Here is a 17,546-nt window from a genome sequence, read left to right as displayed (position 1 = left end):
TCAAACGCGGGACCTTTGTCGGTGGCAAGTTTGTGATTCAGCTCAATAGGGACAGCGGAAGGCTTACAGCCAAGCATACCTGTTTCTTTAAGAATATCCAATGCATACTTACGTTGAGAAAGGCAAAATCCATCTGGACCACACGAAACTTCAAGGCCAAGAAAATATTTGAGCTTACAGAGATCCTTCATGTGAAAACAAGTATGAAGTTGTTATTTGAAGTTAGCAATGGCCAGAAGATCATTCCCAGCAACAATGAAGTCATCAACATAAACAAGTACATGAATGACTGAGGCACCATGCTTGAGAGTGAAGAGAGAGTAATCAGCATAGCTCTGAGTAAAACCAAACTGATGAAGAGCAGTAGACAACTTGGCAAAGCAGCATCGTGGAGCTTGTTTGAGACCGTATAAAGACTTTCGTAGATGACAAACCTTAGTAGGATCAGAACATTTAAAACCGGGTGGCAACTTCATATACACTTCCTCCTCAAGATCGCCATGAAGAAAAGTATTGTGAACATCCATTTGGTGCACCTCTCAGTCATTTGCAGCAGCAAAACCTAGCAAAGATCTAACGGTTGTCATCTTCGCAACCGGAGCAAACATTTCTTTGAAATCAGTACCTTCTTTCTGGTGATTTCCCAAAGCAACCAACGAGTTTTGTGTCGCTCAAGTGTACCTGGAGACAGATCGGTGATATCCCATGTATGGTTGGCCTCAAGTGCGTCAATTTCCTTGGACATAGCATCGCACCATTCTATAATATGAATAGCATCTTTAAAATGCTTCGGTTACGTGCTATCGATAATATCAGAGGGATCGATATGAATAGCATCTTTAACAACTTAGGTAATAGAATAGCAACACTTACAACATCTTTGTATGGGTAATGCTTGATTTCAACCAACGAGTTTACAACCTCACCCTCGAAACCACCAACACAGGCTTGTGCAGTTGTACACAACCGAAAACGACAATAGTTTATAAAAGTAGAACAGAGAAGTAAAACAGAAGAGTAAGAGAGAAAGACACACAGAGCTTTAACGAGTTCAGGTATCGAATGAATACCCTACGTCTCGGCTTGACGGCACAAGCAATTCACTAGTATAATCTTTTTGTGTTATGTTACATCACGTACAAAGGATCCTTATATAGAGACTAGCCCTAGATTTGAACTTATCTCTACCTTTGTATCTATCCAACTTTGATTCTAGCTTATCACAATAACAAACTCTCCTTATCACTCATATAGATAGAGTGAGCCGGTTACAACTTGAGCCAACCAAATAACAACCACTTAACCAATGATCTTCAATCGACTCTTTGTACCTGTTTGAGTTACAACCAAACCTGGTTTAACTCAAACCACAAGTGTTGTCTGTCACATGTACGATCAACAATCTCCACCTTGACAACAACACCTTCTTGAGCTTGTTCCTTGTACCGCCAAGCTTAGCCAGGTTCTTAGTGCCTGGTTACTTTGAGCAAAGCCAAAGCTTGCTCAAACTTCTGAACTGGAATCACCTTAGTAAGCATGTCCGCAGGATTCTTCGATGTATGAATCTTCTGCACAGCTAATCCTCTAGACTCAATCACATCTCTGATGAAATGCATCTTCACATCCACATGTTTCGTCCTCTCATGATGGACATTGTTCTTGGCAAGACAAATTGCACTCTGAGAGTCACAAGATATATTGACCACATCTTGTTTGAATCCCAGTTCCTCTGTTAACCCTTTCAGCCATATGCCCTCTTTGACCGCTTCTACCAAAGCCATGTATTCGGCTTCTGTTGTTTAAAGAGCTGTACCGTGTTGCAGACCCGACTTCCAACTCACTGTGTTTCCACCTGCAGTAAACACATATCCAGTGATGGATCTTCTGCGATCCAAGTCTGCCGCAAAGTCTGAGTCTGAATAACCTTCAACCTTGAAATCTTGACTCTTTCTAAACACCAAACACTTGTCTTGACTTCCTTTCAAATATTTGAGAATCCATTGTACTGCAGTCCAATGAACTCGTCCCGGATTACTCATGAACCTGCTCACCAGTCCCATTGCATAAGCAACATCCGGTCGTGTACCAATCATAGCATACATGATGCTTCCTACAGCATTTGAGTAAGGGAACTCACCCATATCTGCACCTTCCTCTGCATTCTGAATAGCAGCCAACTTGAAGTGAGCGCCTATGGGAGTTGACACAGGTTTTGCTTCATCCATTCGAAACACTTGCAGAACCTTCTTTATGTAAGTAGACTGTGATAGTGTAAGAACTCCACCTACACGATCTCTCTCTATATCCATGCCCAATATTCTTTTTGCTGGACCCAAATCCTTCATATCAAACTCACTCTTCAGTAGCCTTTTCACCTTGCTAACTTCTGACATGCTCTTTGATGCAACTAGCATATCGTCTACATACAAAAGTAGGTAAACATATCCTTCATTCTCCAGCTCCTTAAAGTATACACAATGATCATATGCACTTTTGATAAAACCATGTTTGATCATGAATTGATCAAAACATTTATTCCATTGTCTTGGAGCTTGCTTTAAGCCGTACAGAGACTTCTGCAGATGACAGACCAACTCTGTCTCACCTTTAACTTCATAACCCTCAGGTTGATCCATGTAGATGTCTTCTTCTAAATTTCCATGTAAGAAGGCAGTCTTTACATCAAGCTGTTCCAATTCCAGGTCTTGATTCACTGTTATCGACAACAACAGTCTTATAGACACATGCTTGACCACCGGTGAATATATCTCTTGATAATCAATTCCTTCCCTCTGTGAGTATCCTTTAGCAACCAATCTAGCCTTGAATCTAGGCTCTTCAACTCCAGGTATGCCAGGCTTAATCTTGAACACCCATTTAGAACCTACAGCCTTTTGATCCTTTGGTAGATTTTCTAAACTCTAGGTCTGATTTTTCATGAGAGAATTCATTTCTTCATCCATGGCTGCCTTCCACTTCACCCAGTACTTGCTTCTCTGAGCTTCATAGTAGTCTCTAGGTTCTTCTGATTCAACCTCCTCTGCAACAGAAAGTGCAAAGGCAGCATCATTTCCATCTGTAAACCTGCTTGGACGAGTGATCTCTCTTCTGACTCTGTCTCTTGCCAACAGATAATTGTCCAAGTCCTCTTCTTCTTCACCAGATTCATTTTCACTATCATGAGCTTCTTCTGCTGCTCCACCTTCAATTGTATCATCTGACACACTCTTACAAGTTTCAACATCCTGAGCAGCATCAACTATCACCTCGTTTCTTCTTTCAGTTTCAGGTTGAGGTTTCTGTAGTTTCTTTTCTCCAGACAAGTCTTTGTAGAGCTTATCTTCGGTGAATACAGCGTTTCTACTAATGACACACTTCTTTTCATTAAGAAGCCACACCTTGTAACCCTTCACTCCATAAGGATACCCAATGAAAATTCCTTTCAATGCTCTTGGCTTCAGCTTTCCTTGATCTACATGAATGTAAACAACTGAACCAAATCTTCTTAAATGTGAATATCCAGGTGTCTTACCCAGCCATAACTCTTCGGGGATGTTGTAATCGTTTGCACACGATGGCGTCCTGTTGATGATGTACACTGAAGTAGCTGCAGCCTCTGCCCAGAATTTCTCCTCCAAGACTGATTCATTCAACAAACATCTCACTTTCTCCATGATTGTTCTGTTCATACGTTCAGCAACGCCATTCTGTTGTGGGGTGTATGAGCATGTTCTGTGTCTCTCAATGCCATTATCTTTGCAGAAACTATCAAACTCAGAGTTACAGAACTCCAAACCATTGTCAGTCCTGAGACACTTCACCTTCTTGTTAGCTTGATTCTCAACAAGAATCTTCCACTCACGAAACTTGCTGAAAGCTTCATCCTTCATAGCCAGAAAATACACCCACACCTTCTTCGAGAAATCATCAATGATGGATAAGAAGTATTATTTCTTTGACAGGGAGAATTGAACGTTTGGAGATCCCCATAAATCTGAGTGTACATACTTCAGTACTTCCTCACTGTTGTGTTTACCAACATTGAAACTCAGCCTTTTGTTCTTTCCCATTACACACACTTCACAGAACTCCAAGTTGTTGATCTTCTTCTTGTAAAGAATTCCTTTCTCAGTCAGAACTCTGAGATTCTTCATACTCATGTGGCCTAGTCGACTATGCCACAAAGCAGTATCATCCTTTGACATAATACTATTTGATTCACCAACAACAGTTTCTCCATCAAGATAGTAGAGAGTTCCGCACAACGTTCCTTGCAGTGCCAGCTTGTTGTTCTTGAAGAACTTGTATTTTCCATCACCACCAGACTGTTTGTAACCCTGCAGGTCTAGAGTCCCAACAGAAATCAGATTTCTTTTGAGGTTGGGAATATACCTGACATTAGTTAGTCTCTTGACTGTTCCTCCTACAGCTTTGATTGCAATTGTACCAATCCCTTGTACTGTGACAGACCTATCATCTCCCAAGAGAACCTGCCCAGTTGCAACTTCTTCAAAGCTGTCAAACCAATCTCTTCTTGAGGTCATATGATATGAACAACCAGAATCGATAATCCATCGTTCTTCAGATTTTTGATCTGAGACTGAGAGAGCCTTCACTTCCAGCAACATGTCGATGATTACAGCTGCATCACCATCTTCACACTCCATCTTCTTCTTTCGTGCAAAGCAGTCCTTCTTTAAGTGTCCTTCTTTCTTGCAGTACCAACAAGTAATTCTGGACCCAGACTGTGAGAACTGAGAATGAGCTTCTCCTTCCGAAGTGATTTAAATAGTGGAGGAGCTTATCGCCCTAAAACAGTTCCGAACTGAATTGAGAGAATTTGAACTTGTATTGCTATTGCTGGAAAAAATATTCGATCCACTACAACTGACCCCTCCCTTACATATTTATACCGACCAATTTATTACTAAATTAATGTGCCATTAATAGGACGCGATTTGCGCAGACTAATTAATCCTCTTGAATGCGGGAATCTTTGACCTGGACCGAGCTGCGAACTGACCAGCACGAAACATCTCCGCGCTCTCTTCCTTTCTCCGGGCCTGATGGGCCGATCACTAATTCGCTCTTGGCCCAGTAGACTAGCCCGGCCTAGGCCCTTTTGCCTATTGCCCGAGATGGCAGATCGTGGGTAAAACAGTTGCCCCCCAAGTCTCCCGAGCTGAACAGTTCGGGGGACTTTTATCCTTCAAGCGATCAATTTCGGGAACTGAATATTCCCCATATCTCCACGATTTGATCGTGGTAATGATGAGATTTGCTTTCCCGAACAAGACTTGGGGCCAACTAGGTGGCGTGTTACGAGGACCAGCTGTTTGTTTCCCCATCCTCTTCCGAGGTGAACCTTCTTCAAGAGAGGGTCGCCGATCTGGAGGCCCAGGTAAAAGAGTATGCAAGGCTGGAGGCTGAGAATGCTAGCACCGTAGCGAAGGCCGAACAAATCCGAGCTCGGATGAAGAAGGCTGAAATAGAGGTGATCGACCTTGGGGTTGCCAACGAGGACGTCCGAGGCAAACTGAAGAAGGCGGGGGACCTTTACTTCGAAGCAACGGAAGATGTGAAAGCAGCCAAGAACAGGTTGCACGAGATCGAGCTTCGCAATCAGCTACTCGAAGCTGGCAACAGCTGCGAGATCGAGAGGGTGTGAAGGGAGGAGAGACAGGCAATGAGGCGAACTCTCCATCCTCTGGTCGAGGAGGCGAAGGTCACCTTCGAAGAGAGGGAGAAGCTAGCCCCGCTTCAGATCCGGGCTGCCGAGATCAGGGCTAACCGGATGCTGGTCGAGGAGATCTCTAGGGGCGAGATCCAAGATATGGAGTCCGAGCTCGGACTCCTGAAAACTGACGAGGAGGAGGCCGATGAAAAGGTTTCAAAGGTAACTCCCCGTGAACTCGACCTTGCTGCATTCTCATCCCTCTTGGCGGATACGCCCGATCTCTTAAGCAACGAGCACCCTCTTAGCGTCACAATCGACGAGTCCGGTACTAACCTCGGGCAACTCTCGAATCAGGGGATGGACGACTATCTGGCGACCACCAGGTCAGAGGGGGAGCTTGTGGAGATGGGCTTGGCCCTCTCCGAAGCGGCGTCTGAACCTGTCCCTCCGAATCAATAGTTCCTATTCTGGGGTTGTTTTGGCATGAGTTGCCCCCCTTTTTGTAGTATTTATTTTTAGATTTGGTCGTGGTGACCACTCCGTATGAACTATTTTCTTTTTGTGCCATTTTTTGTTTAATTTCCACAATGCGAACTAAATTTCCAAAGCCTTTTGTTTGAAAAGATGGTTCGAGCAGAAATGAACGCGAAGTGAGAACTTCGGTTAAATAGTTCGAAAAAATGACATCCCAACTTTTATCAGTAAAGCTGAGTACGAAGTGAATACTTCGGTTTAGATAAGAATTTTGCAAAATTAAGCTTTGACTTTAAGCAAAGCGGGGGACGAAGCGAAGACTTCGGTTTAGTGTTTTCGCAACATTGAGCTTTAAAGTAAAGCTGAATACGAAGTAAGAACTTCGGTTTAAGATCGCGAAGTTGGACCTCGGCTTTAGATGCGAAGTCAGGCTTCGGCTAGATAAGAATTTTGCGAAACTAAGCTTTGATTTTAAAGCGGAATACGAAGCGAGAACTTCGGTTTAGAGTTTTCGCAACAATAAGCTTTTAAAGTAAAGCTGAGTACGAAGTGAGTACTTCGGTTTAGGTTTGCGAGGTTAAACCTCGGCTTTAAATGATAGATACGAAGTTAGACTTCGGTTTTTTTTTTTTTGTTTTTTTTGTTTTTTTTGTTTTTTTGTTTTTTTTGTTTTTTTTGTTTTTTGGTATACCATTATTAACAAAAAAGTTTAAGAAAACTTTAAGTTTTATTAATATGGATAGCTGGACCCAAAGTGGGCTGCCTACGTACCCTTATCGGGATCAAGCTGAGACATGCTTTTTGGCGGGCGGTTCGAACCGTGGTTTTCCTGCAGGCGGAGCGTTTTGTTTTTGTGCAGCGGCGAGTTTGTCTTCCTCCGTAACTATCCAGTTCGAAGCCCGGTGTAGTGCGTCCTGAATGGTTGGGAACCGATTTACGGAAAGCTCTTCGCGGAAGCGAGATTCATGCCAGAGGCCGTTCTTGAGCGCGGCCAGGGCTGTGGTGTCCGAGAGTCCGGGAATCTTGACCTGGATCTCCTTGAACTTTGTTATGTAAGACCGGAGAGACTCTCAAGCCTTTTGGCTTAAGTTCCAAAGCTGAGCGTCCGTCACCGCAGTTTCGATTAGGCTAGAATACTGCTTGACGAACGAGGTCGACAGCTCGGTAAAGTTTGAAATGGAGCCGGCTGCTAAAGATGCAAACCAAAGCAGTACCGGTCCACTAAACGTTTCTGCGAACAGCTTGCAGTACCCAGCGTCTGCTTCGTGGGGCTCGAGGTCCACCCGGCTAGCTGTCAGCAAGAACGTCTTGAGATGATTGGTCGGATCTCCTTTTCCTTCGTAGCTCGAGAACTTAATTTTGCCCGTATCTTTGATGCGGACTCGGGCTATTTGATCGGAAAAAGGAGTTCGCCTTGACTCCTCGATCACTCGAAAGATGTCTGGAGTTGAAGTGGTTGCACTGTGCATCACAGACCGCATGTCTCGGATTTCGCTCTGCATACGGAAGATCTCGGGATTAGTGACATACCACGGAGTCGAAGTGTTTCCTTCTACAGGGAGAGGAAGACGGACTGGGACCTCAGAAGATCGGAGGACACCAGGCTGAACCGGAGTATGGCCATCGCCAGTCAGCGGTGGCGCTGTTTGTGTGTTGGTTTGGGGCGGGAACGAATCTCCCGGAGTGACATTTGTTGCTGCCACTTGCGAGGTGGAAGGTGGAGTCACACCGAAGAAATCCAAAGCACGTCGACGCGGGTTTTGGTCGGAGGACAGGAGGTCGACCCGGTCGGTGTACGTGCGGTGGGAGGCCTAGAGATCGGCTACGGACATCGTGATTTCCTCCAGACGAGTGGAAATCTGGCCCTCCAAGCTGTCGAAACATTCAGTAAGAGCGGCGGAGGCGGCTTGCTGACGGTCGGACTTCTCGGACAAGTCCTGCAGGAGCTTCTGGATCACCTCCAAGGATGCCTGATTGGGAGAGCCGGTTGCCATAGCGGTGGTTGTGTGGAGTGTACTTGTGTATGAAGTCGGAACTAATGAGAGTCAGGCGATAACTCCCCTCCTTCCAGCGCCAAATGTGAGAACTGAGAATGAGCTTCTCCTTCCGAAGTGATTTAAATTATGGAGGAGCTTATCGCCGTAAAACAGTTCCGAACTGAATTGAGAGAATTTGAACTTGTATTGCTATTGGTGGAAAAAATATTCAATCCACTACAACTGACCCCCCCCCCCTTACATATTTATACCGACCAATTTATTACTAAATTAATGCGCCATTAATAGGACGCGATTTGCGCGGACTAATTAATCCTCTTGAATGCGGGAATTTTTGACCTGGACCGAGCTGCGAACTGACCAGCACGAAACATCTCCGCGCTCTCTTCCTTTCTCCGGGCCTGATGGGCCGATCACTAATTCGCTCTTGGCCCAGTAGACTAGCCCGGCCTAGGCCCTCTTGCCTATTGCCCGAGATGGCAGATCGTGGGTACAACACAGACCTAGATCTTGATCTGCCTCTGCTTTTGTTCCTGTTGAATGATTCTCTTGTTTCAGCTCTTCCTCTAACAACATAACTCTCACCATTACCAGCGTTTGAACCATTCTTCCTAGCTTCTTTCAGTTCCGTCTCCTTTGATTTTGCAGCTTCTGCAACCTCTTCCAAGGACAGAGTTTCTCTACCATACTTGAGTGTCTCCTTCAGCTGATCATACTGAGACGGTAAAGAACTCAGTAACAAGATTGCTTGAATCTCTTCAGTGACTGAGATTTGCAGACTATTTAGATCCGAGACTATCTTGAGGAAATCATCAATATTCTCATCTATAGTCTGAGACTCCAGCATCTTGAACGTATAGAACTTATGTTGCAGATAAATCCTATTAGGCAGTGATTTAGAAAGATATAACCTCTCTAATGTAGACCAAGTTGTTGCAGCGGTAGTACACCCATCAATTTTCTTGAGGACATGGTCTCCAGCATTGAGAATAATCAGATTCATAGCCTTCTCTGATTTATCAAGCCTTTCGACTTCTTCTTTCTCCACTCTTGCCTTGTATGATTCATCACTTTCGTCTTTCTTGATCTCAGGTCCTGTTGAAGGTGTTGTTGGTTCTGACAGAACATCCTTCAACCCTAGAACCGACAGATGCGCAAGCATCCTCTTCTTCCACAATGAGAAATCTCCTTTCCCATCAAACCGTTCCACTTCGATCCGTGCGTTCGTCATCACTTCGAGCAACCAGAGGCTCTGATACCACTATTACAACCTCACCCTCGAAACCACCAACACAGTCTTGTGTAGTTGTACACAACCGAAAACGACAATAGTTTATAAAAGTAGAACAGAGAAGTAAAACAGAAGAGTAAGAGAGAAAGACACACAGAGCTTTAACGAGTTCAGGTATCGAATGAATACCCTACGTCTCGGCTTGACGGCACAAGCAATTCACTAGTATAATCTTTTTTGTGTTATGTTACATCACGTACAAAGGATCCTTATATAGAGACTAGCCCTAGATTTGAACTTATCTCTACCTTTGTATCTATCCAACTTTGATTCTAGCTTATCACAATAACAAACTCTCCTTATCACTCATATAGATAGAGTGAGCCGGTTACAACTTGAGCCAACCAAATAACAACCACTTAACCAATGATCTTCAATCGACTCTTTGTACCTGTTTGAGTTACAACCAAACCCGGTTTAACTCAAACCACAAATGTTGTCAGTCACATGTACGATCAACAGTTTAAGTGGTCAAAGGTTTAAAGCGTCTACAGAAGATTTTGGGGTTTGATTCTTAAACAATGCCGTTTTTTCAGTTTATTAACGCAAAGTCTATATTGGAGGTTTTAGAGGAATGTATGAAGAGTCATCGATCGTGGTCTTGTGTGGTTCGTGGAGACCATGTCATCCGATGTTTTACACTTATATAATTATTTGTCATAAATTCATATATGGATCCATTTATTGCAAAGAGAACTGCATTGTGGAATGTTTGTTTGTAGAAGTATATATGCTGCAGGTAGTGGACAAAAAAAAAAAAAAATGTAATCAATCATCATAATAGGATTGGATGAAATATTTTTTAATGATGGTTTTCGATACAAATGCTTGGCGCAGCACGATTGTTTCAGAAGACCCAAAAAAGTGAAAGAAAAAAAAAACTAATTAAGAACATGTAAAGGATTTGTGAGTTTTAACTTCAGGTTCTTGAATTTAACAAAACTGTTAAGTTTATACCAGATTAAGTGAATTTCTTGAGACAAAAACGTGAAATGTAGGCGGGAAAGAAATGAGGAACATAAACAAACCAAATTTAGTATATATTGAGAATAAAACAAGAGTACACACAACATCAATTCTGCAGTTAGGGGCAAGTAGTGATAAACTTCTCCCTTCATGCTTTATTTGGAAACAAAAGAAACTTGTACATTAACGTAAACACACATTAAAACCAACAAAAACAGCAGTTACTCTTTTTTTGTTTTTCGGTAGCAATGGCAGTGGTTCTCGCTTCCCTCAACAACCCCTTTACATACATGTTGACCCTTGTATGTGCTTTTGCAACATTCAGTGCAATCAACGTTCGTACCAAGGAACGGGTCTGGGCCGCACTCGTTTAAGAACGTGAAGCATGCAGGTTCAGCATCGCTCTTCAGGATTTCTGCATGTTGACAAATCATCATGATCGTTGTTAGGGGTGGATCCAACCCCAACAAAAGGGCCCGGCCCAGGAAAAAGCTCAAGGTATCCCTTTCAAGAGAAGAGGGTATTATGGTCTTTTATATGGACGAACCGACACGATTCCCTATAAATACAGGCGTACGGCCCGCATTTCAAGGGATCGTAAAAAAGGCAGCAGAATTCGTACAGCAAAAACCAGAGCTCAGCTCGTCCAAGAAAAAGTCAACGTTTTCCAGCCTATAGCTCGGAGAGTCGACGAGCTATCAGCCCGTCGATTACTTTGTTTGTAACTCGTTTACATTGTGTTGTAATCCGTCCTTTAGTGCCTCGGCACCGATATAATAAAGAGAACTTCGACCCTCCCTTGACCGAACTAAATATTCTAATTGTGACCAAAAGGGACATCAACAATTTGGCGCGCCAGGAAGGGGTACGACAAGTCAAAGTTTTCTGAAAAATTGAAGAACGGACCTACACCAACTAAACGAGATGACGATAGTTGACAAGGAAAGAAGCAAAGACGCAAGCTCGTCGGGGGGAGCAGTCACCCCGGCGACGGATCAAGCGGAGCAGATAGTCCTTCCCACGCCAGACGCTCCAAGGAAAGTTGTGACGGTAGAAAGCCCAGAAACGTTCGTCATAGCTACAAATTTGACGACCCCAGCGACCGCAGAGGCACCACAGGCGCCGACACAACTCTCTCTGCTCAATAACCAGCCCGTCTCTAGCATAGACGAGCTTTTTCGAGGAATCTTAACGCGCCTCGACCAGCAAGAAGAGCGAACAAACAACCGTTTGGATGCGCTCACTGCGGCGCAGCTCAATTCGCAAGACGAAATCAATCATCTCCACAACGTTCGGCTCACCCCAAGGAACTTCACCTCAGCAGGGACAACGCCAGGGCCGTATGTACAGACCGGCGCATTAGAGCGCAATCCCGTCCAGCGCCTTGCCGAGCAGGGTACCGAAGTGGCAGATCGAACGAAGGATGCCGAGCTAATAGCAATGAAACAACAAATGAAAGAAATGGCCGCGATGATCCAGAAAGCGACGGATAAGGCACCCGAAGTCGGACTCATGCTCGAGGCAACACAGCGAACTCCATTCTCCCAACGACTCGCTACAACAGCGGTCAAACGAGCGGTCAAGCCAAGGTTGGGCCATTACGATGGAACGGTCGACCCACGAGACTTCTTGCTCACCTTTGGCGTGGCCCTCGGCCCATTGCAGTTCAGCCCGGCAGAATACGACGCAGGAGCTTGTCAAGTTTTCGCCGAACATTTGACGGGGACCGCCTTGAGTTGGTTCTCGAGGCTACCACCAGGGTCAATCGACAGCATCAGGGAGCTGATAACTGAATTTCTGAAGCAGTTCTCTGTTTTAATTGAGGACAAGAATTCCCACGCCGACTTATATGCCTTAACCCAGCACAAGGGGGAATCGCTTCGGTCCTTTATTGGACGATTCAAGGAGATTTATGTCAACATCTCAATCCCCGATGCGGCCGCAATCGTTGCGCTCCGAAACGCACTATGGTATGAATCTCGATTCAAGGAGGAATTATCTTTGACACATGTCGAGACCGTGGCCGAGGCATTACTCCGAGCTGCAAAGCACATTGGGCTCGAAGAAGAGAAAGCTATCAACGCCAAGAAGTATTCCTCGGAGGCAAGTGCAATAACCAGACAGCCTATAGCCGTAGCTCCAAAAGTCGATTATGTCGAGCCACGGCAGCACTTCACCAAGAACCAAGATCGAACTCGCCGAACCTTTGCGATCGGCGAAAATAAGTATATCCGGAAAGAAGGAGCTGAAAATAGCGCGACCTCGTATTGTGACTACCATCAGAGTAATACCCACTCGACAGACGAATGTCATTACCTCCAGAGGATTCTGATGGAACGATACAAGAAAGGCGCAATAGTCGTCGAGCCGGACAGAAGCAAGACAGTCCGACCTGGACGACATGATGCCAAGCGCGCTGAAAATATCGCTCGAAAGTTCGTCAAAGATTCAAAGATATTAGCCGACCAGAGTGAAGATGAGATGGAAATACCAAACCTACTAGCTGAGCGACGAGAGGACAGCGGTCGCGACAAACGACCGCATACAGACCGTAAGCCTGATCAACGTCCCCCGACTATAAGACGAATCAATATGATAATGGGTGGACTAGCCGGATGTAACGATTCGGTTAGAGCGATCAGAGATTATACTAAGAAAGCCGAAATGACGAAGTCTTGGCCGTCGCGGTTCGAGGCTGAAAGTATGCCAATCACCTTTGACGGAAAAGACCTGGAAGGTTTGGACCTACCGCACAACGACCCGTTGGTCGTCGAGCTCTTGATCGGCGAAAGCGAGGTGACGAGAATATTGATCGACACTGGAAGCTCGGTCAACGTCATCTTCAGAGACATCTTGGCAAAAATGGAAATCGGCGAGCGGGACATTATGCCAGAATGTCACTCTTTGACGGGTTTCGACGGGGATCACCTTATGTCCGTCGGCACAATTACTTTGCCGATCTTCGTTGCGGGGATAGCCAGGTATTTCCGCTTCGCAGTCATCGACAAGCCGACAATCTACAACGTCATCCTCGGCACCCCGTGGATCCACAAGATGAAAGCCGTCCCATCAACGTATCATCAGTGCGTTAAATTCCCAACTTCAAAAGGGGTGTACACGTTGCGCGGCAACCAGCAAACCGCACGAGCCTGTTTTCTGATCGAGCATAAGCTTCGCACTGGAAAGAAATTATAGCAATCAAAGCAGCGAGTCGGCGACAACAGTACGTCGCCGACAGACGGGAAGCCGACTGCTGTCCAACAAGGCGTTGCCGCGGTCGAGGAGGTGAGCTTAGACGAGAACGACAAGAAGCGATGCGTGAATATCGGCACAGAAATAACATCCGCCATGCGAGACGAGTTAATACTTTTCCTCAAAACCAACATCTCAACGTTCGCATGGAGCGTGACTGATATGAAAGGAATCGACCCAAACGTCACGACCCACGAGCTTAATGCCGACCCAACGCATAAGCCGGTCAAACAGAAACGGCGCAAGTTAGGCCCTGAACGGTCGCAAGCAGTAAACGATGAAGTCGACAAACTCCTTGGTGCCGGGTCAATCGTGGAGGTAAAATATCCAGAGTGGCTAGCCAATCCGGTAGTCGTCAAAAAGAAGAATGGAAAGTGGCGAGTTTGCGTCGATTTTACCGATCTTAACAAGGCCTGCCCAAAGGATAGTTTCCCACTGCCAAGAATCGATCAGCTCGTCGAAGCAACTGCGGGCAACGAGCTGTTAACCTTCATGGATGCATTCTCCGGTTACAACCAGATTCTAATGCACAAGGACGACCAGGAGAAAACATCATTCATCACGGACAGAGGGACGTACTGCTACAAGGTCATGCCCTTTGGTCTAAAAAACGCGGGAGCGACGTATCAACGGCTAGTCAACAAGATGTTTGCCGAGCAGCTCGGCCGGACTATGGAGGTCTATATTGACGATATGCTCGTCAAATCACAGCATGCCAAGGATCATATTACTCACCTACGACAATGCTTCGACACCCTTAACAAGTACGGGATGAAGCTAAACCCGGCCAAATGCACATTTGCAGTAAAATCCGGCGAATTCCTTGGGTACCTGGTAACCAGACGAGGCATCGAGGCGAACCCGAAGCAAATTAAGGCGATCATCGATCTACCACAACCAAAGAACGCCAGAGAAGTACAGCGGTTAACTGGACGAATCGCTGCTCTAAACCGCTTTATATCCAGATCGACCGACAAGTGTCTACCATTTTACCAGCTTCTCAAAACAAAGGGCAAGTTCGAGTGGACTGACGCCTGTCATAGCGCGTTCAACGAGCTAAAAAATTATTTATCGACCCCACCAATCTTAGCAAAGCCGGAGCTAGGCGAAATCTTATTTCTCTATATCGCTGTCTCGGAGTCGGCCGTCAGTGGTGTACTCGTTAAAGACGACCGAGGAGAGCAACGGCCCATCTTTTATATAAGCAAATCACTTGACGACGCGGAAACTCGCTACCCAACAGTTGAAAAGGTCGCCTTGGCAGTAGTCACGTCGGCAAGAAAGCTCCGACCGTATTTCCAGTCACATACTGTCGCCGTCCTGTCCAACCAACCTTTACGATCTATATTGCACAGCCCAAACCAATCGGGTCGACTAACGAAGTGGGCGATTGAACTTAGTGAGTACGATATCGAGTATCGTACTCGGCCGGCTGCAAAGTCCCAGGTACTCGCCGATTTCTTGATCGAGCTGCCGTTTGGGGAGGCCGAACCAACACCTGTCGACCCGTCAGATGACCGATGGACCTTGCACGTGGACGGAGCGTCCTCTCATCTTGGATCGGGCATAGGGATTCGACTGACTTCGCCGACCGGAGAAATTTTGGAGCAATCCTTCCGCCTTCGATTCCAAGCAACCAACAACGTCGCCGAATACGAAGCACTTATCGCCGGTCTTAAGCTCGCTAACGGAATGCAGATTAAGCGGATACGAGCTTTTTGCGATTCCCAGCTTGTCGCCAACCAGTTCAGCGGCGAGTACGACACCAAGAGCGAACCTATGGCCGCCTACCTTAGTGTCGTAAAGATTTTGTCAAAGCGCTTTGACGAATTCGAACTCGTCAAAATTCCCAGAGGAGACAATGCTCCGGCCGACGCTTTGGCAGCACTCGCCTCAACATCGGATCCCGATCTTCGGCGAATCATCCCGGTAGAAAGCATAGATACGCCGAGCATAAGTGAAAATTACGCCGAGACGTGCCTCGCACTCCACCAACCAAATGAAATAAGGACGACTTATCGGTCGATGAGGTCAGGCCAAAGGTGCGAACCCGCATCTGGCAGCGACACGACGGATTGGCGGGTAGAAATCCGAGCATACCTAGCCGACGGTGACGTACCAACAGACAAATGGGCTAGACGAAGATTAAAAGCCAAGGCCGCCCACTACACTTTGATGAAAGACCATTTGCTCCGGTGGACGGCGGCAGGAGCCTTGTTGCTTTGCATACACGGCGACGACACCGAGCGTGTCATGATGGAAATGCACGAGGGAGCTGGAGGAAATCACTCAGGTGGCCGAGCCCTAGCACTACGAATCAGGAAGCATGGCCATTACTGGCCTACGATGATATCTGACTGTGAAAAGTTCGTCGCCAAGTGTGAAAAATGCCAGCGACACGCCCCCATTATTCATCAGCCGACCGAACTGCTACGAGCTGGAGTAGCCCCTTACCCTTTCATGCGCTGGGCAATGGACATCATCGGCCCATTACCAACTTCCAGACAAAAGCGATATATACTCGTCCTAACCGATTATTTCACTAAATGGGTCGAGGCTGAATCTTACGCAAATATCAAAGCAAGGGACGTCCAACTCTTCGTCTGGAAGTACGTAATCTGTCGTCACGGCCTCCCATACGAGATAATCACCGACAACGGCTCACAGTTCATCTCCCTGCAGTTCAAAAATTTTTGTGCAAGATGGCGAATCAAACTAAGCAAGTCGACGCCGAGGTATCCACAAGGGAACGGCCAGGCAGAAGCTACCAACAAAACCATACTCGATGGTCTTAAGAAAAGGCTAGACGCCAAGAAGGGCGCCTGGGCCGAGGAGCTTGATGGAGTACTTTGGTCCTACCGGACGACCCCAAGGACGTCCACTAACCAAACCCCATTCTCTCTGGCTTACGGAATGGAAGCAATGGCACCGGCAGAGGTCGGTAGTTCGAGCCTCCGGCGGACAATGCTCGTTCAGAACACCGCGCTCAACAGTCAGATGCTCTTGGATAGGCTAGACGAGTTGGAGGAAGAACGAGACAAAGCACTCCTACGAATCCAGAACTATCAACTCGCCGCAGCTAAGTACTATAACAAAAAGGTCCATAATCGGCATTTTGACGAAGGTGATCTCGTCCTTCGCAAGGTCTTTGAGAATACCGCCGAACCGGATGCCGGGAAAATGGGAGCTAATTGGGAAGGTCCATATATAGTGTCTAAGGTCGTCCATCCCGGCGTGTACGAACTCTTAACCATGGGCGGCAAACCGGTGCCGAGGTCTTGGAATTCAATGCATCTCAAGCGCTACTACTACTGAAAATCACCAAGCGAGCTCGGCTATGTGTAGCTCGTCCTTTCTATAAGTACGAATAAGCATGTAAATGTGAACTACGATCGGCTTGATCCCTCCTGATCGGGGGGTACGTAGGCAGTCCCATTCTACGGGACCCAGCCGCCAGTAATATAAAATTTCTTTTTCAAAAAATATATCTCGTCATTTGCGAATCATTTTAGTTATTACCCTGGCCCGGTAATGACCTGACGTTCCGACGTATTATTCTAAGCCGAGTCGCACTCGCACAAAAAGGGTAAGCCGACTTTTAACGGTCGCCCCCGGTTACTTTAAGCCGAGTCCTAACTCGCACTAAAAGGGTAAGCCGACCATCACGAGTCGCACTGTTTTCAAAAAAAAAAGAGTGAAAGAAGAATTCTCGAAAGTAACATGAAATTTTAACTTGTTAAAAAAAAAAAAAGAGAGAGAAGCGAAACAGTCTGATGCGGGTGCCGACCCCATTACGGCACAAACCAAAAAAAAAAAAAAACAAAAGCCACAACAAACCAAAGACAAGTCATTCAATTCCTAGATCGGCGTTGGAAGGCACGTTCAATTC

The 17,546-nt window shown here is 46.0% G+C and overlaps 1 protein-coding gene across 1 annotated transcript; it reads left to right on the top strand.

Annotated features, from left to right (window-relative positions):
* The first annotated feature begins 11,329 nt into the window (after positions 1-11,329).
* Positions 11,330-16,972, top strand: LOC104715268 (uncharacterized). The gene is made up of 2 exons (XM_087465572.1): positions 11,330-13,516; positions 13,601-16,972. Exons 1-2 carry the CDS (start codon positions 11,330-11,332, stop codon positions 16,970-16,972), a joined length of 5,559 nt encoding a protein of 1,852 aa, XP_087321698.1.
* Positions 16,973-17,546: the final 574 nt, after the last annotated feature.

This window comes from Camelina sativa, chromosome 9 (genome assembly GCF_030686135.1).
Source record: "Camelina sativa cultivar CO46 ecotype springtype chromosome 9, ASM3068613v1".
In the NCBI taxonomy this organism is placed as follows: Eukaryota; Viridiplantae; Streptophyta; class Magnoliopsida; order Brassicales; family Brassicaceae; genus Camelina; species Camelina sativa.
This window is presented reverse-complemented; position numbering and strand designations above follow the sequence as displayed.